Source organism: Electrophorus electricus, unplaced genomic scaffold, assembly GCF_041902795.1.
Source record: "Electrophorus electricus isolate QZ-2024a unplaced genomic scaffold, ASM4190279v1 Scaffold29, whole genome shotgun sequence".
Classification (NCBI taxonomy): Eukaryota; Metazoa; Chordata; class Actinopteri; order Gymnotiformes; family Gymnotidae; genus Electrophorus; species Electrophorus electricus.
Window position 1 is genome coordinate 443,267 of NW_027658572.1, and position 26,604 is coordinate 469,870.

A 26,604-nucleotide genomic window follows, 5' to 3' on the forward strand; every position below is an offset into this window, starting at 1 on the left:
CGGGTTGAGGCTCAGTAACATCATGACATCAGGAGTAGGTGTACCTCGGCAGAAAGAGAGACTAGATTATTAGGCATGTCCAGGTACAAGGGTGTGTAAATTAGGGAACTATAATGTGCAAAGATGGGCTCCGGCAGAACTAGCTATGGCAGCACAGCTAAAAGGAAAGAGCCAGAAGGAAACACAGGCACGAGGGCACCCTGGAACATCAGCACTCCGCCGCTCTCAGTCAACACACTCGAGTGACAAAAGAGAGGTGAAGTGACAGCATCATAACATCCCAGTTTATCATAACTCTCAAAACCCATGGACCCCCAAGATGGGAAGTAGTTAATAAAATACCTGACTGTACAGATACTAAAAAGAAATCTAGGATTATTTTTGTTATTTTCTATTGGGCTCAAGAGATAAGATGTTCGAGCAGTAATAAGTGTTTTTCTATAGGTGAGTAGGCTCTCCTTCCATGCAAGCTGGAAGACTACGAGCTTAGTGCGGTGCCATTTATGTTCTATTCTTTGAGTGTTTTGTTTTAAATTGCGAATGAGATCATTATACCAAGGTACTACATTTTTGTAGCTAATTTTTTTATTCTTAAATGGAGCAACATCATTAGGTGCACAGCAGAATACTGATTCTAAGCATTCAGTAATTTGATCAAGTTCCGTTGGGTTTGAGGGAATCCTAGGCGCAAATTATTAGTCTGGGAGATTCCCAATAAATCCAGGTGCAGTGGACGATGTGATCGTGTGTCTGGTATGATAGCGAGGCGAGGTTACGATAGTGTGGCTCATGCATAGTTTAAATGAAATTAGGGAATGGCCTGAGATGGCACCTGACTGGGGTAGTATAACTACCTTCTCCATGTCTACACCGTATGGCAGTACTAAGTCAAGCGTATGTTTACATTTACATTTACAGCATTTAGCAGTACGCTGTTATCCAGAGCGACTTACAAAAGTGCTTTGTCATTTACTCATAGAATATATCCTAGTACAGTACAGTAGGTTAGAGTCCAACATACCAGTGAACTAGAATACTGTAGAATACTGGGATCAATGCTGATACCTAGAAGTACAAAACACATAAGGTCTATCTTAAACAATGATAAGTGCAATAAACAATAAGTGATAGAGTTTGTTAATCAACATCATTGTAATAAACAATACCCTACAATAAGTACTAATTTAGTCAGTCAATATGAGAGCAGGGTAAGAATGTCCACCAGAGTGTGTGGGTTCTCTTTGTACATTGAAACCAATTGATTCTAATATAGAACTAAAGGCCAAGCTCAGAGGGTGTTGGGCACTATCAAAGTGAATATTGAAATCACCAACAATAATGGCACTTTCTACTAGAGCAGATCCCTCTCAGTATCTACAGCTAGACAAAACGCACCTGCCACCTTGTGGTCAGTTGAAGTATTTGCTAGTGATTCTAGACAGGTTTTCCAAGTGGACTGAGGCGTTTCCTTGTTCTAAGGAAGATGCCCGCGCTGTGGTTAAAATCCTAGCCAAGGAGATAATACCGAGGTACGGTGCGCCTCGGGTAATAGATTCAGATCAGGGACCCTGCTTCATTTCTATGGTAACTCAGAAACTATGCACCTACCTAACTATTGACTGGAAGTTTCACATCCCTTACCATCCTCAGTCATCTGGCATTGTTGACAAAATGAATTATACATTGAAACAAAGGCCATGATGGAAAACAGGAAAGAAATGGATAGATCTTGTCCTTCCTAGGTCTTCCTAAGTTCAAGACTGTTAACTCAATACACACTTTAAAACACTCAATACACAATTTAATTTTTTAATAATACTTGTTCAGGTTCCACTATTGTTCTCCAAACCATACATTATTCAATGTATGCATATTAATATTCAATACTTACACCAACCGGTTCTTGGTACCATTATGTTCAACCTGAGCTACTTGCATTTTATTTAAAAGGCGATCCTCTTCCATATCACCGGATGCCCATATTGCTTTTATTACCTCAATCTACTGCCAGCAGTGTTGTGTGAGATCAGAATGATGCCCAGTGCCACCACCAAATTGTCACTATTTGAGGTCGTTTTTGGTAGACCATTTACCACCCCATGGGTCAGAGGTAACCCAGGTGTTTCTCAGTCAGGTGACACAGCCATAACTGATGACTGACAGACAAATCCTCTAAGACTTGGCTTGCGTTGCTTTGGTGTTACAGGAAAGGTTTGAAGCCCTTGTTTTTGTCTGTCTGGCATTCAGATTTCCTGAGCAGCCATGTTGTGGTTCCTAATTAGGAACATGTTCCAGCCTACTCCATGCAAGCTGGAGCACTGGATCCACTCTTTAAATGTGCCTTTTTAAGGTGACGGCTTATAAAAGTCATCTCTGATTATTTTTTTTGTTGTTAGCTTTTTAATCTGTCAAGTCTGTAATTTTCCAGATTTATATCCATTAAAAAAACAGATGCTCTAAAGGGAGGGGGTGGACTCCTTCAGTGGTACAGCAGAAGTTGATAACTTCAAAATCATTTACAGCAGCTTCAACCTTGTACTAACAGAACAAATACGGACACAGCATTAACTAAACTATGGCCTGAGTGATTTAAGTAATTAGTGAAACTGGCACAGCACCACCAACCGTTTATTAAAGAAAACGTGTATGACACATGATTATCTTAATTCTTTTAATTAAAATAGTCCCTTGCAAGGCATATTATTCAATTATGTTCAAAGAGGTACATAGAGCATGCTGGCAAAACTGAACCGTTGAAGATACTACAGGAAATAAGAAATTTCCATAATGTGAATGAAACATTTATTTAAATGTATTGAATGTTGCACATCTCAGAGCCTCCAGAGGTGGAAAAGACCAGGCCAGGTGAGCCATAGGTTGAATTGGACCCCGAATCCGAGGGCCAGGGCGTCCCCGCCAGACGCATGACGCTCAAATTTGATCTTCTTGAAGCAATTAACTAGAGTTAATTGAAAGCGGAAGAGGATGCCTGGAGCTGCGATGCCATACCTTTAGGGAAAGATGAAAAAAGGAACACGAATCAAATAAATGAGACTGTTTGTTCTTCGAGGCTCAATGGGATGTGCCATAATAACCTTCAATTACTATACTGGTGTCCAAGCTGAAATTCAACTTGATTACAACAGCCGCAAGCCATGCAGATCTAGTTATGGGCTTTATTCAAAATTAAAACTAAAACAGAAGTAGATTTTAAAAAACACAACCACAATTCTGTGATTTCTCTAATGCCAGCTAGTTAAATTCATCACTTACTCTCTGTTGATTTTCCCACCCTTAATCTTGCAGAAAGAAGGCTCAAGAAAATCAAGCGGATGTAAATCACAATCATCCATGTTGTTTTGCCTCCACATCACCCTGAAAGCGCTTTATTTAAATAATCTAGCTGTGCTGTATCGACAGGTATGAGAAGATTCCCACAGAATATCAATTTACTACTCTATGGATTCTTCATGACTTGGCAGTAAGGTAATAATAACAGGCAGGTGTAGCATCTAAAAGTGGAAAGTCCAAGTGCACGTGTTATTAGCTAGCCAGTAGACAAGATCAAATACAAGGTCACAAATTTTAACCTGCCCTTTATATGGAAAATCTGCAATATTTTATATTTGCCACATCGTTAGTGGATAGGTAGCTAGCTATAGTAATTAACCTGCAAAATGTGTTCTTAATCTGTTGATTGCAACTGTCAAACATTTTTTAAAAATGTGTTGAATATTACCCACTCACAGCCTACAGAGGTGGAAAAGACCAGGCCAGGTGAACCATAGAACAAGTTGAACCCTGAATCCGAGGGCCAGGGCGACCCCGCCCGAACCCGAGGGCCAGGGCTCCCGCCAGACGCATGACGCTCGAATTTGACCCTCTTGAAGCAGACGAGCCCACTAGAGGTAACTGAAGCGGAAGAGGATGCCTGGAGCTGCGATGCCATACCTTTAGGGAAAGATGAAAAAAGGAACACGAATCAAATAAATGAGACTGTTTGTTTTTCGAGGCTGAATGGGATGTGCCATAATAACCTTCAATTACTATACTGGTGTCCAAGCTGAAATTCAACTTGATTACAACAGCCCCAAGCCATGCAGATCTAGTTATGGGCTTTATTCAAAATTAAAACTAAAACAGAAGTAGATTTTAAAAAACACAACCACAATTCTGTGATTTATCTAATGCCAGCTAGTTAAATTCATCACTTACTCTCTGTTGATTTTCCCACCCTTAATCTTGCAGAAAGAAGGCTCAAGAAAATCAAGCGGATGTAAATCACAATCTTCCATGTTGTTTTGCCTCCACATCACCCTGAAAGCGCTTTATTTAAATAATTTAGCTCTGCTCAATTTCAGCTTGATTACAATAGCCGCAAGCCATGCAGATCTAGTTATGGGCTTTATTCAAAATTAAAGCTAAAATAGAAGTAGATTTTAAAAAACACAACCACTATAGTAATTAACCTGCAAAATGTGTTCTTAATCTGTTGATTGCAACTGTCAAACATTTTTAAAAATGTGTTGAATATTACCCAAGTCACAGCCTACAGAGGTGGAAAAGACCAGGCCAGGTGAACCATAGAACAAGTTGAACCCTGAATCCGAGGGCCAGGGCGACCCCGCCCGAACCCGAGGGCCAGGGCTCCCGCCGGACGCGTGATTCTCAAATTTGACCTTCTTGGAGAGGGAGATCCCACTGGAAGAAACTGAAGGGGAAGAGAATATAACTTTAGCGAAAGATGAAAACTGACCACTAACCAAACGAATGAGAGAGATTGTTCTTTGAGGCTGAATGTGATGTGTCATAATAACCATCAATTACTATAAAGGTGTCCAAGCTGAAATTCAACTTAATTACAATAGCTAGCCAGCAGCCAAGATAAAAGGTCACATGTCACAATTTTAAGCTTCCCTTTATACGAAAGAACTGCAGTATTTTAAATTTGCCACATCGTTGGCAGACAGGTACCTAGCCATAGTAGCTAATTATCCTAGCTAGTTCACACTTCATTCTCCCCCAAATGATCCCATTATCGACTGGTATCCGTGCTTAGACATGAAGACAGTTCAGCGACCGAGGACTGACATGCAGCTGTCACAGCTCTTTTAGAGCAATCCGACGGTTAGCGAGCCAATGCTAGATAATAACGTTAATCGCAGCTACAGTAAATAGTTGGCAGTTAATCTGCTAGTTAACTAACGTGCTCCATCGCCATGAAAATTAGAATCTGTTGCCGCAAGAGATGTGCATAAGTAATGTGTGAACTAGCTAAGTTAACCATCTCAAATAGACAGCTTGTCTGCTAGCTAACCTAGCTAGAGAGCCCAATGTTACCTGAGTCGTTGAATTCAAGTCCGACTTGACACTTTAGCCTTTCCCATTAGGCCTCATCGTCTTTTTAAACAAAATTAACATACTATTCATAAAATCCATATAGAGCAAGTTTTATGGATGATCTGCTCAGTGAAGCTGCATTATTTCTGTTATAATACGGACACGGCAGCATTTTCACGGCATGTTTTCTTAATCTGTTTATTGCAACTGTCAACACATACGAATGATTAATAATTAATGTAAACTGTTATGCAGCGAATTAAAGATACTATATTTTCCTGTTTCCCTAGAAATAATCCAAACTGCAGTGTCTGCTTATTTATGCTGAAGCACACTTAAGTGGGTATATTTTTTGTGGATTCCACATATACATTAAAAGGAAAATGTTGCCCAATCATGTCAGAAATAGCAAAACAAAAAAACACAGGCTCCGAGTTACTGAAAGAGAAGTACGCGATGAGGTCCTGGTAGAGCATAGGCACAGGTTGGTCATACGTGTTTATGAGGAGTTTAATTTAAGCAAAATCCTCATCACACACCCAAGAAGTCAAAGCCTGCAAAATCCCCAAGCAGCAAGACTGCATCAAGTTAGCACTGGCTGAAGCAAAAATAGTGCTGTGTCCTGCTCTGTGGCTCATCCACTCTACCAGTCTCTTAGTATTGGGCTTAGTGTGCTTAATTCATCTTGATGTCCTAACTGACATTCAAAAAGAAATGGATGTGAGAAGACAGTGTAGGAGTTCAAATTTGAATTGGCTTGAAATGTAGGTTGAAGTGCTCTTCTGCAGCTGAGCAGCTCATTTTCTGCTGAGCATCTTCACAGCCCTTACAAGGAGAGCATGAAAATGATGGAGGGGACAAGAAAAATCAGAATAATGCTTTAAGGACTGGACACATTTACAGCTTCTCACACTAAACAAAGTACTCCAAGGTAAAAAGTTCATCAAAGTAAAACATGTTTCATCCATCTTTCTGTGAACTGATATTTTAATGACTGACAGACAAATCCTCCAAGACTTGGCTTGGGATGCTTTGGTGTACAGGAGAGGTTTGAACCCCTTTCATTAAAGAAAACGTGTATGACTCAGGTGCTAGGGTATTATCAGAATGTAATTTATTCCAAATGTAAACACATGATTCTCTTAATTAGAGATTCCCTTATAAGGCATATTATTCAATAATGTTCATAGAGGTACAAAAAACAAAACAAAACAAAACAACAAAACCCTACTGAGTCTGGAAAAGAACATCTTTATCAATAAAAAGTATCAAATGACCTGAACACAGTTGTACCACCATTACAAACTCCTTGCTTGAGTCTGCATGTATACATGTATGATAGTAACATATCAGCCAATGAATGATGGACTCGAGTTTGTACTCGAGGAAAGAAAGAAATTTTCATAATGTCATAAAGAATCAAGTGTTTGGAAAACGTCTAGGAAAAGAAAGAAACATTTATTTAAATGTGCTGAATATTGCACAAGTCGCAACCCTTGAAAAACCAAGAAGAGTTCTCGGTCTGCTTAAGTACTGTGTACTGCAAAAACACAAGTAGAATTGAATTTTCCACAAATACACATACAAGAACCATAGAAGAAAGCATAGTGTTGGTCTTATAGAACGAGAGACACAAAAACCTCAGCTACAATGATCAACAATTACACAATGAAGTTTGGATTCAACGGAATTTCGTTTTGAACTACGGTAGAGGGGCCTCTTTATCGGCTACTCGAATACTAGGCAACAACCTGATTCACCATTTGTGGATCACATTTGAGCAGTAACATGATTTGGTAGAACACTTGCATTTGAAACCATTTTTGTCTTCTTTTATAGGTGGAATCGGAGGCCAGTTTGGTGATGTTTTAAATCTACTTGAAGAATAACAAACAAACAAAAAGCCAACCCTAATGTAACATTTAAAAGAAGCACCAAAGTGGGCATCAGATTTACCATCAAACAGGGTCTTGCTGCTGTCGAAGCCTGTGCACTGCCGCTTGCAGATCTCCATGTTCTGCAAGCAAGATTTCACACTGCAGCGAGAGACACACACACACACACACACACACACACACACACACACACACACACACACACACACACACACACACACACACACACAGGTGGGGGGGGGGGGGGTTACAGTACTAGCAGAGAAACTCTGATGCTATTTGGATTTCTAAATTAACACGGTGTTCCTTAAAATGTTTTTGAAACACTGACATGTAGATTGGAAGGCCTGGAGCAACTCACTGTGCACTCTGAGGGAAGTGGAGGAGGTGGGTCATGGTCAGAAACAGGTGGTTCACGGTCTTCACTGGCGTGATCCTTTTGTGAGCGTCTAGCCTGAGCATCTTCTTTAGTAGGTCGATGAACTCCCGCCGGTCGGCCTTCTCCGCCAAGACGTCGGTGCCTTTCAGACTGGTCATATTGACCTGCGAGAGAGACCCATGGGTGTCATATTATTCACCAGCAGAGGGCGGCAATGCACCCAATACGAACGAAGTTCTGCAGCAAATTTCTACGCACTGCTCTGCCCTTCGCAGATGCCGTTCTCCAGAGCGACTTACATGCGCTACTCATTATGACAGCAGAAACGCTCGACCTTTCAGCTACCACCTTGTTCTACCTGCTCTATAATGTGAGCTGCGGGAGCCCTTTGTCACGTTCTTCAATTTCACATCGCAACACTAAAAGAAATGCGTATAGTTACGCGCACAAAAGCCCAAATAACCTGCATCATGTCGTCAAGGCAGTTTAAAATGTACTTCCGAGTCTCTTTGGACTTGATGCCACGCTCCGCCTCATGCTCCGAAGGTGTCTGGAGAAAGGAAAGAAAAAACAAACCATTCAGCTCCACCATTAAGTTACATGAAGTCATTAAGTTACGTCCCTTATAAAAAACACATGGCATTTGGCATTTGAAGACAGGCAAACCTTGAGTCTCCACAGGGGGTAGCAGTAGAAATAGTAGTGCGTCTTGGTCGCTGCGCTCAACATGCACTCTGCTGGTAGGCCCTGCGTCTCGGAGATGTAACGGATCTGCAGAGACACCATACGGCAAAAGGATTATGACTTTATTTTGAGTTAATCCTTTCATTTTCAAAGTGCATGTCTAAAAAAACAGGCCATAGAAACTCATTTATATTAATCCTAAAAATGAGCGGGCCGACAAAGCAGCTAAAAGGTCAAACTATACACACACAAACACACACACACACACACACACACACACACACACACACACACACACACACACACACACATATCACTACAGCCACAAAACCACTACAGGTCTGCACCACTGATGCTGTACGGGCGTTAAGGCACAGCTCAAAGGACCATGTGCTTACCTGATCATATTCGGAGGCTCCGGGATACAGGGGCCAGCCCAGGAACAGCTCAGCAATGACACAGCCCAGGGACCACATATCGATGGCCTCACAGAATGGGAGACCCAGGATGATCTCAGGCGATCTGGACCAAAAACACAGAGATCGCCATCATGAAATCAGCCTCGGCTGATAATTCCGTGGGGGGGTGTTTGTGTTCCTAGACATTACACACCCACTATTCTAGTGTAACATGGAACCAACACTACAATGCACCAACACTACAATAATGTTCTGTTTTGCATTAAGTAAATACAGAGTACCAATGCAGTTAAACACCCGTTACTCAGTATATTACACTGTTAATTAACAGTGTAGCTACAATGTAATAGCGGTTTTGTACAGACTCGCTAAATACTGATATTACCAAAGCCTGCAGTTCAGCGCATCCTAACTAATCTCAGACACCGAAGACGGTTCATTAGGTGTTTTTGCTAAATAACAGCACTCACATGACCCAATAAAAATAAACCACTTATAAATCAATCGTGCTCCAGTTAACTGTAATGCTCATCATAGGCTTTTAATGTGTAGCAGGGTTATTACAACTGTCCACAACATGCAGCTCTACTCTAAAGCACACTCGAGTGCAACAAGTGCACACTTATTTCTAACACGCCTCAGCACGTGTCCCTCACCGGTAGTATCTGGTCTGCAGGTAGCTGGAGCACACGGCCTCGGAGACGTGGCTAGCTGAGCCGAAGTCGATGACCTTGACGCGGTACGGCTGCCTGACGGGGTCCACCAGCATGATGTTGTCGGGCTTGAGGTCGGTGTGGATCAAGCCCAGGCTCTTCAGTTTCATGAGCGCTTTGGCGACCTGCTGCAGCACGGGCCGGATGCATTTCAGCAGCAGTGGGCTGAACTTGCTGCGCTTGAGGAAGTCGTAGAGGCTCTGCCCCAGCATCTCGAACACCAGGCATATGTGCTTCTTGTGCTGGAAGCACTCGTACGCGCGCACGAAGTTGAACTCGTCGGCGTTCTCCCTGCTCAGCCGGCTCAGGATGCTCACCTGAGGAGGAGCAAAGGAGGGAAGACGGAATACGCGTTAAGCCGAAGCTACGTGGTCACAGCTTCAAAGTTTGATACTGCTGACAAATAGCCTACTTATTTTCAATAGCATCAAGCACTTTGTGTACTTCCCTTCAACCATTCACTTCTACAGGATTTGGGAGATGCAATTATGGAAGTGGTCCCTTGGAAATGAACCCATGAACTTGCTTTTGGTACTCAAACAATGCAGATTAATGCTCTTTCATAACAATAACATTTTTAATGCACATCCAAACAGGCATGGCTTACACAACTGAAGCTAAATCTTCTTTTTAGAGTAAGCTTCAAGCTGTCCGTGTGTTATCCGAACTAGTTCCTACTGAACTAGTGAAAATTAGAACTAGTGTGCCAAACAAGTATTTCTGTGCTACCCTGGCTGTATACAAATTCCACAGTGTGCGTTAGCACATCTGACACCAACAGAACATATGTTGTAAAAACTGAAACAAACAATAACAGAATCAGGGCTACAGCTGATTCTAGGCCATATCAATAGCTCATTTAAAGCAGGCACAACTTTCCCACCTCGTTCTGGCCCTGTCGAGCATAGGACGGATGACTTTTCAGGATCTTGATTGCGACTACTTCACTGGTGCCCCGCTTCCAGCACTTGGCGACCTGGCCAAAGGTTCCACGGCCCAGGGACTCCAAAACCTCGTAGCTGTTGGAGACGGAGCGGAGGATCTCGTTCTGCACCAGTTGGTACTCGCAATCGCTGCCCCTGGCCACACGCTTGGACAACCCAGGGGAGGAGAGCTCCTCCAGGATCTGTACACTGTTGCTGCTGTGTGCCTCCTCTCTCTTCCTCTTGAGGCTGCCCCGCTTCTGATAGCCGTCAGCACGCCGCGAGGTCAATGCCTCGTCTCCGCCCTGCCAGCTGGAAGAGGAGGAAGACGACGACGAAGCCTCGTCCGAGGCTCCAGAGGGGGAAAAGACCATGGCAGGTAAGCCATCGATTGAATTGAACCCCGGATCCGAGGGCCAGGGCTCCCGCCCCGCGCAGGATTCTCAAATTTAACCTTCTTGGAGTGGGAGATCCCACTGAAGGAATCTGAAGGGCAAGAGAATATACCATTATGGAAAGATGAAAACAGGACTACTAACCAAATGAACGAGAGAGATTGTTTGTTCTTTGAGGCTGAATGTGATGTGCCATAATAACCATCAATTAGCTAAATTAGCTAAATCACAGAGCTTTGATTTTTTTTAAAACATCTACTGCTGTTTTAGTTTTAATTTTGAATATTTCTGTCTGAAGCAGAGCAGAGCCCTGATCGATGCCATTGTTTTTTGGGCAGGCTTTAGCAAGTGATTGCTTTCTCTTTACACGCTTCTCAGAAAAGACAAGTTCTTTGTCTTGCGTTACTCAAAGGTGGTTCTGTGTGCTAAAACAACATCTTGACCTTTCAGCGATGCTGCCACACTGAAAAACAGAAGGCCAAGAAAAAAACAGCTTCTATTCTTAGACTCTCTGGCACTCTAAGTGCTTGCTGATACCTTGCTGACTGCAGTATTTCCTACACCTTTCCAACTGAGAGGCTCCTGAACTTGCAGCACCTCTGTCAATTAATCAATTGCATAACAAGAGTTCATCCACTCTATAATTGAGGGAGATACCCCCTCTAATCATTAATGCTCATCATTACAAAGACCATTAGTGTAAACTGATGAAAAATGTTTCAATGTATTTAAAAGGTAAAGAACAGAGTAGCAATGTAAAGATACCATTTATAATGCATTACATTTTAGTCTTTAACACAATCTCTTGCCCTGAAACAGTGTTTAGGGCGATTACAATGCTGTTTCAATATGTTTAAAAGGTAAAGAACAGAGTAGCAATGTAAAGATTCCATTTATAATGCATTACATTTTAGTCTAAAACACAAACTCTTGCCTTGAAACAGTGTTTAGGGCGATTACAATGCTGTTTCAATGTGTTTAAAAGGTAAAGAACAGAGTAGCAATGTAAAGATACCATTTATAATGCATTACATTTTAGTCTAAAACAAAATCTCTTACCCTGAAACAGTGTTGTTGGGCGATTACAATGCTGTTTCAATGTGTTTAAAAGGTAAAGAAGAGAGTTGCAATGTAAAGATTCTACTTATCATGAATTACATTTTAGTCTAAAACACAATCTGGGTTTGTGTGTATATAAATGATGTAATGTTACTGTTGTGGAACAAATTACTTCCATTTCCATTTTTTAAGGCAAAAATATTAAATGTTGGAATTTATCATTACATATTCATATGAATATGACTTTAATTTGTATACATATTTGTTGACATTAGCTATTTTGATCAGTCATTTTTGTGTCTGGTTGTTCTAGCTCATATTTAGCACGTTGTCCTTGACCATGTCCCTCTGTCCACAGGGTGGTGGTGTTGGACTGTGTTACAGACACGCTGCTGTTTTCCTGCAAGGTGCTAGTGGTCGGATTTGTAGGTGAGAAATATAGAGTGAAGTCATGTGTATATTACCCATACTACACTTCATCACATTCTGACCATGATGGCACATGGCAACACACTTTAATAGGTAACTCTGAGGGTTTTTCTACATTCCCTGTAAGGTCTGCTGGCTTTCTTCTTCTTCTCTGGGAGAATCAGGCTGCCATATGACAATTTCCAGCTTCAGCTGCTGCATTATTACTGGTTGCCCGTTATTGTACGTATTGTAACCTCAGAAAAGCTCAAGTGCTGACACTTGCGTCTGTGTGAGAACAAAACATCAGCATATTCAGTACACTGAAGAAATGGTTCTTTCTTTTTTAGATTCCAAAATGCTTATTGACAGTGATTGTAAAGTCACTTTGTTTGTAAATAACCATGATTTACACATTTATTCTGGACAGCAGTTCCTCTCATAATACTGAAGGCCCAGCATGTATATCTACTACGGCTGTTTTTTTAGACGGTGATTGTGGGAGCTTATTTCATCGCGCAGGGCTTCTTTAGTGTGTACAGCATGTGTGTGGACACCCTTTTCCTATGCTTCTGTAAGCTGCTGCACACACACACACACACACACACACACACACACACACACACACACACACACACACACACACACACACACACACACACACACACATACACACACACACACACACACACTCTCTCTCTCTTCATTCCAGCAGTTCATAATGACATTGGGCACACACAGTCGAAAGCTTGTATGGTCTCGTCCCTTTACTTCAGGGAGAATAGAATTATAAAAAACATTATTAGCTCACATTTCACTCTCAAGCTACTACACATATGCCAATCATGAGGACTATATTGGTTTTATTTCCACTATGATGTTTCTGTCTCCTCTAGTGGAGGATCTGGAGCGTAACGACGGCACCGTGCAGAGACCATACCTCCGATTTACTCCTCCACATCAGCCGACTTTAAAAAACTATTTAAAGCTCTACTCTGTAACTGTGTATCAGATCGAAAGCGTATGTGTGCAGAAGGTGTCATAAAAAAAAAAGAAAAGTGTTGTAACGGCCCTAGTGTCGCTGGACAAAGAGCAGGACGGACAGACGTGTATTAACACACGATAAAGACACCGGCGCTCATATGCAACATAAACAGTGAACATAAAACACGAATACAGATAACGAACTATGTGAACACGAACATGGGCATTGACCGACTAAGATGCACACTCCCACAGCGGTTTAAACACACAGACGTTACAAGACTAAACCATGTGCAGTTGCGCGTTAATTACACAGGCGTGGTTACAAACAAGACTATGAACTCCCACTGCACGCGGCGGGCCGTACCACATGGCTAGTGTGAAGGGGAGCGTTCCATGACAACTGTATATAAAATGTGTTAGACAAAATATAGCGTACCGGTCAAAGGTTCAGACACGCGTGACTGAATATATGTTTTTCAAAGGTTTAAATTCATTCTAATGTAATGGTATATACTTAGAATTTATAGAATATATATATTCTTCAATTCTATCTTCTCAGGGGAACCTCCTCCGTATGAGCCCATTTTCAGGCGACCAGTTAACAAGAGGCGAGTCCGGCAATCTCTCAGTGCTTCTCCGATTTACTCCTCCACATCAGCTGACTTTAAAAAACCATTTAAAGCTCTACACATCATGGATCACAGAATGTCTGTTATTAACGCTATACAAGAACTATACTAAGGCCATAGATCTAGACTAAGACTATAAAGTTATTTCACTTAGCTAAATAACTTTAATACATAATTTAAATCATGCAATGTGTAATAATATTTCTTGTTTTTGTTCAGGAGATGTGCAGACATTATCTGCTGTATTATTTTTGTGGCTGCCATTGTCACCTATATTCTTATTCGCTCCCTGGGTAAGAAACATTTCCAACTACACTTTCATGGGGGAAAAAAAAATCATTATTATTGTGGGCTCAAGCGGAAGGTCTTTTACCCATGTATGGCTTGTGAGATATCCTTCTAACGGAGGTTCTAACACAGCGTGGCTGCTTGGAGACTCTCGTCATGTCGTGTTGCCCCAGAACTCCACTGGGATGTTTTGTGGAGCTGGAGTCAATGTGTAAGTCCCCAACATATTGGATAAGTATTTATATCTTCACAGGAATACCAAAACAGCACACCCAGTATGTAAGGAACACCGTCAGTATTCTTTCGAATGGACTTTAGTGAGTCGGACTAGGGTTACAATGGAGCTGTGCAGGTGCAAATCATGTGGAAACATGAAACATCAACAAGACAAGATGGGTTAGACTTTAGCTTTAAGATTTTCATGATTGGCACTGCACAGCAACAAGTGGAACCAATCAAATCACTTGTGTTTAATGATTGTCTCTAAACCAAGGGGTCCAAACTCAGGTCTAGGAGTGTCACAACACTGCAGAGTTTATTGGTTACCCCAGTCCAATTCACCCTCGAAGAAAGAACACTTAGCTGGGTAGTGGTGTGACTCTCCAGCACTGAATCCTGATACACATACTCAAAAAATTGAATAAAAATTGTTTATTTAATTGGCTAATATTCATGTCAAGCTGCATTTGTTTCCTGCATCCTCTCGTGTTTCAGTGACAAACCAAACGTCCTCTACTTTGACCTTCTGAAGTGTGCCAGAGCAACGACAGAAATGGACGCCATTCTAGAGGGTCTCCAGTGTCCAACCACTCAAGTGAGATTTCCACACAAATGTCCTGTTGACATTGTACAGAAACCAAACACGTATGTCAGTAGCCTTTTAGAAATATGCACATGAGACTCATTTATTACAAAACAGTTTAGCATGTAGTATGTGAATGCCAGTTTGTAAGTCTGGGGGCTTGGGTCTCCTTTTGCTGCTTGGTTTGGGAGCCTTTTGCTCTATCATGCAATGAACAATGTGTAAATAGTGTAGATAGAAATATAAAAAGCAACACTGTGTTTAGCTACTCAAATAAGATCTCCTTCACTCTGTGTGTTTGTGCGTTGGTTTGCAGGTCTGTGTTAAAAAATGCCCTTCAGAGTTCTGGAAGTTGCCCCCAGAGGCGTATGCCCCAAATGCCCTGCCTAAAGACTTCTTTCAGCAGCAGTATTGTGACCCTAGACTTGACCTCGCCCAAACCACATTGGTAAAACCTCACACTGCAAATAAGCAATGTAACCAGCTTCATCTCTGAGAAATAAACCCTCACCTCACTCTTGACAGAACAGAATTTGTCGTATCAAAAGTCTTTGCAATATGCAACTCTTTGTACATGTAATTCATGCATTGGCTTAGCCACTCACGCATACATAGCATTTGTGCATACATAGCATTCTGCATGTTAATGAGATTTTCACATGCATTTCCACTACAGAGTGTCCAAGACATCCTCAATCAAGAGCTTTGTCCATATTTCTACACGCCAAGTAAACCAGGTAAAGACAGCAGGATTACACAACTACCTGTTAATTTGTCCATTCTGTTTTGTAACAGTTTGACTATGCTATGTACCAAAACATAACCAAACCACCAGGAAAGTACTTATACCTGCAGTGATAAGTCAGCAGGTTTAATTGTTAGTCATATTATTTTCTGTCTCTCCCTCCACCCAGAACTAGGGAGATGTCTGCCTAGCTTTGACTGGCAGGACGTTCCTCCAGACTTCTCTCTCCCTGGATTCGCTTCCGTTAATGAAACAGTCGAGCACATAAAGGGATATATGGAGTAATCCTTCACACACACTCACACACACATTTCACTCTCAAGCTACTACACATATGCCAATCATCAGGACTATATTGTTTTTATTTCCACTGTGATGTTTCTGTCTCCTCTAGTGGAGGGTCTGGAGCGTAATGACGGCACCGTGCAGAGACCATACCACATGCCCAGGTCTCTGTGGCAAATCCTCCACAAGAGAGACAGCTTTCTCCCTTAATGAATAAACCATCCAGCATATATTTGAGTCTTTTTTCTGTTGTTGTAACTGTAAAACTGTTCTCAACAGCATTTCGACCACTGTTTTGTTCAAAAGAGATCTGACGGGGCGGCCTCTGGACTGATCCAGTTTTGACCGAACGGCAGACACACACTGGATGTTCTGGCAAACATTTACATATCTGGCTGGACCTTAACCATGTTGCTCTGTTTATTTGATACGCCTACTCTTTTCATATACCGCACTGCTTATTGTGTAGGAGTAGGCTTGCTCCTAAATGTGGAGTATATGAGAGGCTTAAGGGGAAGTTGATATATTTAATTGAGTTTTAGTTCTTTGCCAACCTCTCTCATTATGTGTGAAAGATCACATTTCATGGGATGCTACAATATATATTTTTTAATTCCTGAGTGTAATAATGTCAAGATTGGCCACCCTCCTGGACTCCCTCTTTCCGTGGTTTCACGTCTTGCGCTGCAGGCCGCTCCCCCCTGCAGCGTTGGTCAAGACGGGTAGACGCTTACCTGGGATCTCGTCGTTATCAAAATAAACGTGAGCCTGCTTCTTCCGGGAACGACGAGATGCCCGTGTACAGGCAGCCACGACCAAGGCACACAGCAGGGTTTAAATACATGAACTAGAAACGAGGGACAGGTGTACGCAATCAGTGTGAGGACAAAATGAAACCGTGGAACGGAACAAAACACAAGACATGGAAAACACGGAACATGGAAGGGACTGATCGTGACAATCAGCATAGATTATTTAACACAAAGATTCAGAACTGCTGGTGCTGTGTATTTAATCATCTAATATAGACACCAGTACCTCCACTAAAGCCTGCCATAATGATATCAACATCAAATGCAAAAAAAGTAATTTTGTTTCCAATAGTAAAACCAAAAAAAAAAGCCAAACAAATAAAACGTGATGATGGACATGCGCCTCTTTAAAGGATTTTCTCAATAAATATATGTAGAATTTATGACTATAACAGAAAACAGCAAAGAGAAAAATGCAAGAATGCATATGGCGAAGGACGTATGGCAAGTATGGCAAATTCCTCCTAAATGTCTATATGGTTCCATCAATGCAATATTTGAAGCTCTATGAAATAAACAAACCAAATTGTTATCAGAACACTCCACTATATTCATGAAAAACACTTTCTCATGTACTCATGGTATAACTCATTTTTACTGTAGGAATTTGGAATAATAGGATGGCAAAATCCTGTTCATGCCTATTCTGTTCCATATATGCAATAGTTGAAGCACTATAAAATACACAATTCATATTGTTATCAAATCCTTCCAATATATTCTTGAAATACACTTTCTTGTGTATCCATACTATTACGTTCCAATGTTTTTACTTTAATTTGGAGTAAAAGGATGGCAAAATCCTCATAAACATGTATTCATTGCACTATATAATCAGTTTTTGAAACTCTAGAAAACAAACTAGTCAAATTGTTATCAGATCCCTCCACAATATTCATGAAATCCACTTTCTCATGTACCCATGGTATGACTTTCAAGTGTTTTACTGTAGGAAGCTTGAGTAATAGGATGGCAAAATCCTCTTAAACATCTGTTCAGTTCAACATATATCACTACTCGAAGATCTATAAAATACACAATTCAAATTGTTATAAAATCACTCCACTACGTACTTGAAATAAACTTCCTCCTGTACCCATGATATGACTTTCAGTCATTTTTACTGCAGGAATTTGGAATAATGGAGTAGCAAAATTCTGTCGAATGTCTATTCAGTTCCATATATGTAATAATTGAAGCTCTATAAATAAATCAAATCAAATTGTTATCAGATCACTCCACTAAATTCTTGATATACACTATCTTATGTACCTGTGGTATGACTTTCAGTCATTTTTACAGTAGGAATTTAGAGTAATAGGATGGCAATATCCTGTGAAATGTCTATTCAGTTCACTATATATCACTACATGAAGCTGAGTGAAATGCACAAATCAAATTGTTATCAAATCACTTCATTAAATTCTTGAAATACAGTTTCTCTTGTACTCATGAATGACTTTCAGTCATTTTTACTGTAGGAATTTGGAGTAATAGGATGGCAAAAGCCTGTTAAATATCTATTTGGTTCACTACATATCACTTTTCCTTGTACCCATAATATAATGTTGAATATATTTACTGTAAAAATTTAAAGTATTGGGATGGCAAACTCATGTAAATTGCCTATTTGGTTATATACATGCAACTTTAGAAAGTCTTTAAAATAAACAAATCAAATTGTTATCACATATCACTACTATACTCTTGAACTACTATACTATACTACTATTCTCATAGTCAGTGTAGACGTAGTTTAGGTAGGGGACGGGAGACGTTGTCACTTAGCCTCACAGGTTACATCTTGGCGATAAGCCTAAGGTTACATTATTATGTAAAGATTATTTTATTATTTGTGTAGCTTTTTTTGTACGTTAAAAGCACAGTAACCACGGACAGTTTAATCGTATAGGCCTAAATATTCGATACAGGACATGGAAAATTGAGCGCGAGCATCCCATAGCATGGAAAGCAGGTGCTCGTGACCAAGCTGCCTTTGTTGATGAGCTAAGAACGAGAACGTGCTGTGACTTCCAACATCACAATGTGTCAATAACCTGGAATGATGCGTCATAAGAATAGATTATCGAATGCAAGATTATTTTTTACTGAAACATTACACATTGCGGACTCTGTGTGATGGCGCTTATCGAAAGTGCAAGGGAGTGTACTGTAGTCAGCATGCCAGATTATTGCGGTGAGTTTTGTTGTTGTTGTTTTTTCCAGATATAGCCATATGCCAAAGATTTTATGAGAACCCATACGTCAAATACAATGGTTAAAAAAGAAAAAAAATGTACAAAACTAGCTTGTACATTTCATGTTAAAATAATAAATGTTCTTACGTACTTGGTAGGTCTACCTTATATTAAAAACATTTATATAGTGTACGATCTGTAACTGTGTATCAGATCGAAAGCGTATGTGTGCAGAAGGTGTCATAAAAAAAAAAAGAAAAGTGTTGTAACGGCCCTAGTGTCGCTGGACAAGGAGCAGGACGGACAGACGTGTATTAACACACGATAAAGACACCGGCGCTCATATGCAACATAAACAGTGAACATAAAACACGAATACAGATAACGAACTATGTGAACACGAACATGGGCATTGACCGACTAAGATGCACACTCCCACAGCGGTTTAAACACACAGACGTTACAAGACTAAACCATGTGCAGTTGCGCGTTAATTACACAGGCGTGGTTACAAACAAGACTATGAACTCCCACTGCACGCGGCGGGCCGTACCACATGGCTAGTGTGAAGGGGAGCGTTCCATGACAACTGTATATAAAATGTGTTAGACAAAATATAGCGTACCGGTCAAAGGTTCAGACACGCGTGACTGAATATATGTTTTTCATAGGTTTAAATTCATTCTAATGTAATGGTATATACTTAGAATTTATAGAATATATATATTCTTCATTTCTATCTTCTCAGGGGAACCTCCTCCGTATGAGCCCATTTTCAGGCGACCAGTTAACAAGAGGCGAGTCCGGCAATCTCTCAGTGCTTCTCCGATTTACTCCTCCACATCAGCTGACTTTAAAAAACCATTTAAAGCTCTACACATCATGGATCACAGAATGTCTGTTATTAACGCTATACAAGAACTATACTAAGGCCATAGATCTAGACTAAGACTATAAAGTTATTTCACTTAGCTAAATAACTTTAATACATAATTTAAATCATGCAATGTGTAATAATATTTCTTGTTTTTGTTCAGGAGATGTGCAGACATTATCTGCTGTATTATTTTTGTGGCTGCCATTGTCACCTATATTCTTATTCGCTCCCTGGGTAAGAAACATTTCCAACTACACTTTCATGGGGGAAAAAAAATCATTATTATTGTGGGCTCAAGCGGAAGGTCTTTTACCCATGTATGGCTTGTGAGATATCCTTCTAACGGAGGTTCTAACACAGCGTGGCTGCTTGGAGACTCTCGTCATGTCGTGTTGCCCCAGAACTCCACTGGGATGTTTTGTGGAGCTGGAGTCAATGTGTAAGTCCCTCACATACTGGATAAGTATTTATATCTTCACAGGAATACCAAAACAGCACACCCAGTATGTAAGGAACACCGTCAGTATTCTTTCGAATGGACTTTAGTGAGTCGGACTAGGGTTACAATGGAGCTGTGCAGGTGCAAATCATGTGGAAACATGAAACATCAACAAGACAAGATGGGTTAGACTTTAGCTTTAAGATTTTCATGATTGGCACTGCACAGCAACAAGTGGAACCAATCAAATCACTTGTGTTTAATGATTGTCTCTAAACCAAGGGGTCCAAACTCAGGTCTAGGAGTGTCACAACACTGCAGAGTTTATTGGTTACCCCAGTCCAATTCACCCTCGAAGAAAGAACACTTAGCTGGGTAGTGGTGTGACTCTCCAGCACTGAATCCTGATACACATACTCAAAAAATTGAATAAAAATTGTTTATTTAATTGGCTAATATTCATGTCAAGCTGCATTTGTTTCCTGCATCCTCTCGTGTTTCAGTGACAAACCAAACGTCCTCTACTTTGACCTTCTGAAGTGTGCCAGAGCAACGACAGAAATGGACGCCATTCTAGAGGGTCTCCAGTGTCCAACCACTCAAGTGAGATTTCCACACAAATGTCCTGTTGACATTGTACAGAAACCAAACACGTATGTCAGTAGCCTTTTAGAAATATGCACATGAGACTCATTTATTACAAAACAGTTTAGCATGTAGTATGTGAATGCCAGTTTGTAAGTCTGGGGGCTTGGGTCTCCTTTTGCTGCTTGGTTTGGGAGCCTTTTGCTCTATCATGCAATGAACAATGTGTAAATAGTGTAGATAGAAATATAAAAAGCAACACTGTGTTTAGCTACTCAAATAAGATCTCCTTCACTCTGTGTGTTTGTGCGTTGGTTTGCAGGTCTGTGTTAAAAAATGCCCTTCAGAGTTCTGGAAGTTGCCCCCAGAGGCGTATGCCCCAAATGCCCTGCCTAAAGACTTCTTTCAGCAGCAGTATTGTGACCCTAGACTTGACCTCGCCCAAACCACATTGGTAAAACCTCACACTGCAAATAAGCAATGTAACCAGCTTCATCTCTGAGAAATAAACCCTCACCTCACTCTTGACAGAACAGAATTTGTCGTATCAAAAGTCTTTGCAATATGCAACTCTTTGTACATGTAATTCATGCATTGGCTTAGCCACTCACGCATACATAGCATTTGTGCATACATAGCATTCTGCATGTTAATGAGATTTTCACATGCATTTCCACTACAGAGTGTCCAAGACATCCTCAATCAAGAGCTTTGTCCATATTTCTACACGCCAAGTAAACCAGGTAAAGACAGCAGGATTACACAACTACCTGTTAATTTGTCCATTCTGTTTTGTAACAGTTTGACTATGCTATGTACCAAAACATAACCAAACCACCAGGAAAGTACTTATACCTGCAGTGATAAGTCAGCAGGTTTAATTGTTAGTCATATTATTTTCTGTCTCTCCCTCCACCCAGAACTAGGGAGATGTCTGCCTAGCTTTGACTGGCAGGACGTTCCTCCAGACTTCTCTCTCCCTGGATTCGCTTCCGTTAATGAAACAGTCGAGCACATAAAGGGATATATGGAGTAATCCTTCACACACACTCACACACACATTTCACTCTCAAGCTACTACACATATGCCAATCATCAGGACTATATTGTTTTTATTTCCACTGTGATGTTTCTGTCTCCTCTAGTGGAGGGTCTGGAGCGTAATGACGGCACCGTGCAGAGACCATACCACATGCCCAGGTCTCTGTGGCAAATCCTCCACAAGAGAGACAGCTTTCTCCCTTAATGAATAAACCATCCAGCATATATTTGAGTCTTTTTTCTGTTGTTGTAACTGTAAAACTGTTCTCAACAGCATTTCGACCACTGTTTTGTTCAAAAGAGATCTGACGGGGCGGCCTCTGGACTGATCCAGTTTTGACCGAACGGCAGACACACACTGGATGTTCTGGCAAACATTTACATATCTGGCTGGACCTTAACCATGTTGCTCTGTTTATTTGATACGCCTACTCTTTTCATATACCGCACTGCTTATTGTGTAGGAGTAGGCTTGCTCCTAAATGTGGAGTATATGAGAGGCTTAAGGGGAAGTTGATATATTTAATTGAGTTTTAGTTCTTTGCCAACCTCTCTCATTATGTGTGAAAGATCACATTTCATGGGATGCTACAATATATTTTTTTTAATTCCTGAGTGTAATAATGTCAAGATTGGCCACCCTCCTGGACTCCCTCTTTCCGTGGTTTCACGTCTTGCGCTGCAGGCCGCTCCCCCCTGCAAGCGTTGGCCAAGACGGGTAGACGCTTACCTGGGATCTCGTCGTTATCAAAATAAACGTGAGCCTGCTTCTTCCGGGAACGACGAGATGCCCGTGTACAGGCAGCCACGACCAAGGCACACAGCAGGGTTTAAATACATGAACTAGAAACGAGGGACAGGTGTACGCAATCAGTGTGAGGACAAAATGAAACCGTGGAACGGAACAAAACACAAGACATGGAAAACACGGAACATGGAAGGGACTGATCGTGACAATCAGCATAGATTATTTAACACAAAGATTCAGAACTGCTGGTGCTGTGTATTTAATCATCTAATATAGACACCAGTACCTCCACTAAAGCCTGCCATAATGATATCAACATCAAATGCAAAAAAAGTAATTTTGTTTCCAATAGTAAAACCAAAAAAAAAAGCCAAACAAATAAAACGTGATGATGGACATGCGCCTCTTTAAAGGATTTTCTCAATAAATATATGTAGAATTTATGACTATAACAGAAAACAGCAAAGAGAAAAATGCAAGAATGCATATGGCGAAGGACGTATGGCAAGTATGGCAAATTCCTCCTAAATGTCTATATGGTTCCATCAATGCAATATTTGAAGCTCTATGAAATAAACAAACCAAATTGTTATCAGAACACTCCACTATATTCATGAAAAACACTTTCTCATGTACTCATGGTATAACTCATTTTTACTGTAGGAATTTGGAATAATAGGATGGCAAAATCCTGTTCATGCCTATTCTGTTCCATATATGCAATAGTTGAAGCACTATAAAATACACAATTCATATTGTTATCAAATCCTTCCAATATATTCTTGAAATACACTTTCTTGTGTATCCATACTATTACGTTCCAATGTTTTTACTTTAATTTGGAGTAAAAGGATGGCAAAATCCTCATAAACATGTATTCGTTCCACTATATAATCAGTTTTTGAAACTCTAGAAAACAAACTAGTCAAATTGTTATCAGATCCCTCCACAATATTCATGAAATCCACTTTCTCATGTACCCATGGTATGACTTTCAAGTGTTTTACTGTAGGAAGCTTGAGTAATAGGATGGCAAAATCCTCTTAAACATCTGTTCAGTTCAACATATATCACTACTCGAAGATCTATAAAATACACAATTCAAATTGTTATAAAATCACTCCACTACGTACTTGAAATAAACTTCCTCCTGTACCCATGATATGACTTTCAGTCATTTTTACTGCAGGAATTTGGAATAATGGAGTAGCAAAATTCTGTCGAATGTCTATTCAGTTCCATATATGTAATAATTGAAGCTCTATAAATAAATCAAATCAAATTGTTATCAGATCACTCCACTAAATTCTTGATATACACTATCTTATGTACCTGTGGTATGACTTTCAGTCATTTTTACAGTAGGAATTTAGAGTAACAGGATGGCAATATCCTGTGAAATGTCTATTCAGTTCACTATATATCACTACATGAAGCTGAGTGAAATGCACAAATCAAATTGTTATCAAATCACTTCATTAAATTCTTGAAATAGTTTCTCTTGTACTCATGAATGACTTTCAGTCATTTTTACTGTAGGAATTTGGAGTAATAGGATGGCAAAAGCCTGTTAAATATCTATTTGGTTCACTACATATCACTTTTCCTTGTACCCATAATATAATGTTGAATATATTTACTGTAAAAATTTAAAGTATTGGGATGGCAAACTCATGTAAATTGCCTGTTTGGTTATATACATGCAACTTTAGAAAGTCTTTAAAATAAACAAATCAAATTGTTATCACATATCACTACTATACTCTTGAACTACTATACTATACTACTATTCTCATAGTCAGTGTAGACGTAGTTTAGGTAGGGGACGGGAGACGTTGTCACTTAGCCTCACAGGTTACATCTTGGCGATAAGCCTAAGGTTACATTATTATGTAAAGATTATTTTATTATTTGTGTAGCTTTTTTTGTACGTTAAAAGCACAGTAACCACGGACAGTTTAATCGTATAGGCCTAAATATTCGATACAGGACATGGCAAATTGAGCGCGAGCATCCCATAGCATGGAAAGCAGGTGCTCGTGACCAAGCTGCCTTTGTTGATGAGCTAAGAACGAGAACGTGCTGTGACTTCCAACATCACAATGTGTCAATAACCTGGAATGATGCGTCATAAGAATAGATTATCGAATGCAAGATTATTTTTTACTGAAACATTACACATTGCGGACTCTGTGTGATGGCGCTTATCGAAAGTGCAAGGGAGTGTACTGTAGTCAGCATGCCAGATTATTGCGGTGAGTTTTGTTGTTGTTGTTTTTTCCAGATATAGCCATATGCCAAAGATTTTATGAGAACCCATACGTCAAATACAATGGTTAAAAAAGAAAAAAAAATGTACAGAACTAGCTTGTACATTTCATGTTAAAATAATAAATGTTCTTACGTACTTGGTAGGTCTACCTTATATTAAAAACATTTATATAGTGTACGATCTGTAACTGTGTATCAGATCGAAAGCGTATGTGTGCAGAAGGTGTCATAAAAAAAAAAGAAAAGTGTTGTAACGGCCCTAGTGTCGCTGGACAAGGAGCAGGACGGACAGACGTGTATTAACACACGATAAAGACACCGGCGCTCATATGCAACATAAACAGTGAACATAAAACACGAATACAGATAACGAACTATGTGAACACGAACATGGGCATTGACCGACTAAGATGCACACTCCCACAGCGGTTTAAACACACAGACGTTACAAGACTAAACCATGTGCAGTTGCGCGTTAATTACACAGGCGTGGTTACAAACAAGACTATGAACTCCCACTGCACGCGGCGGGCCGTACCACATGGCTAGTGTGAAGGGGAGCGTTCCATGACAACTGTATATAAAATGTGTTAGACAAAATATAGCGTACCGGTCAAAGGTTCAGACACGCGTGACTGAATATATGTTTTTCAAAGGTTTAAATTCATTCTAATGTAATGGTATATACTTAGAATTTATAGAATATATATATTCTTCAATTCTATCTTCTCAGGGGAACCTCCTCCGTATGAGCCCATTTTCAGGCGACCAGTTAACAAGAGGCGAGTCCGGCAATCTCTCAGTGCTTCTCCGATTTATTCCTCCACATCAGCTGACTTTAAAAAACCATTTAAAGCTCTACACATCATGGATCACAGAATGTCTGTTATTAACGCTATACAAGAACTATACTAAGGCCATAGATCTAGACTAAGACTATAAAGTTATTTCACTTAGCTAAATAACTTTAATACATAATTTAAATCATGCAATGTGTAATAATATTTCTTGTTTTTGTTCAGGAGATGTGCAGACATTATCTGCTGTATTATTTTTGTGGCTGCCATTGTCACCTATATTCTTATTCGCTCCCTGGGTAAGAAACATTTCCAACTACACTTTCATGGGGGGAAAAAAAATCATTATTATTGTGGGCTCAAGCGGAAGGTCTTTTACCCATGTATGGCTTGTGAGATATCCTTCTAACGGAGGTTCTAACACAGCGTGGCTGCTTGGAGACTCTCGTCATGTCGTGTTGCCCCAGAACTCCACTGGGATGTTTTGTGGAGCTGGAGTCAATGTGTAAGTCCCTCACATATTGGATAAGTATTTATATCTTCACAGGAATACCAAAACAGCACACCCAGTATGTAAGGAACACCGTCAGTATTCTTTCGAATGGACTTTAGTGAGTCGGACTAGGGTTACAATGGAGCTGTGCAGGTGCAAATCATGTGGAAACATGAAACATCAACAAGACAAGATGGGTTAGACTTTAGCTTTAAGATTTTCATGATTGGCACTGCACAGCAACAAGTGGAACCAATCAAATCACTTGTGTTTAATGATTGTCTCTAAACCAAGGGGTCCAAACTCAGGTCTAGGAGTGTCACAACACTGCAGAGTTTATTGGTTACCCCAGTCCAATTCACCCTCGAAGAAAGAACACTTAGCTGGGTAGT

At 40.3% G+C, this 26,604-nt stretch overlaps 1 protein-coding gene across 1 annotated transcript in view; it reads right to left on the reverse strand.

Annotated features, from left to right (window-relative positions):
• Window positions 1–4,505: 4,505 nt before the first annotated feature.
• LOC145655604 (uncharacterized) overlaps window positions 4,506–26,604 on the reverse strand; it is a 74,561-nt gene continuing 52,462 nt past the window's right edge. The window contains exons 7-14 of the mRNA XM_081709096.1: window positions 10,314–10,665; window positions 9,374–9,747; window positions 8,697–8,820; window positions 8,281–8,385; window positions 8,078–8,164; window positions 7,597–7,778; window positions 7,297–7,376; window positions 4,506–4,711 (exon numbers count right to left, since the gene is read on the reverse strand). Of these exons, the coding sequence (XP_081565222.1) occupies window positions 4,506–4,711; window positions 7,297–7,376; window positions 7,597–7,778; window positions 8,078–8,164; window positions 8,281–8,385; window positions 8,697–8,820; window positions 9,374–9,747; window positions 10,314–10,665 (1,510 nt within the window). The remainder of the gene's footprint in view (window positions 4,712–7,296; window positions 7,377–7,596; window positions 7,779–8,077; window positions 8,165–8,280; window positions 8,386–8,696; window positions 8,821–9,373; window positions 9,748–10,313; window positions 10,666–26,604) is intronic.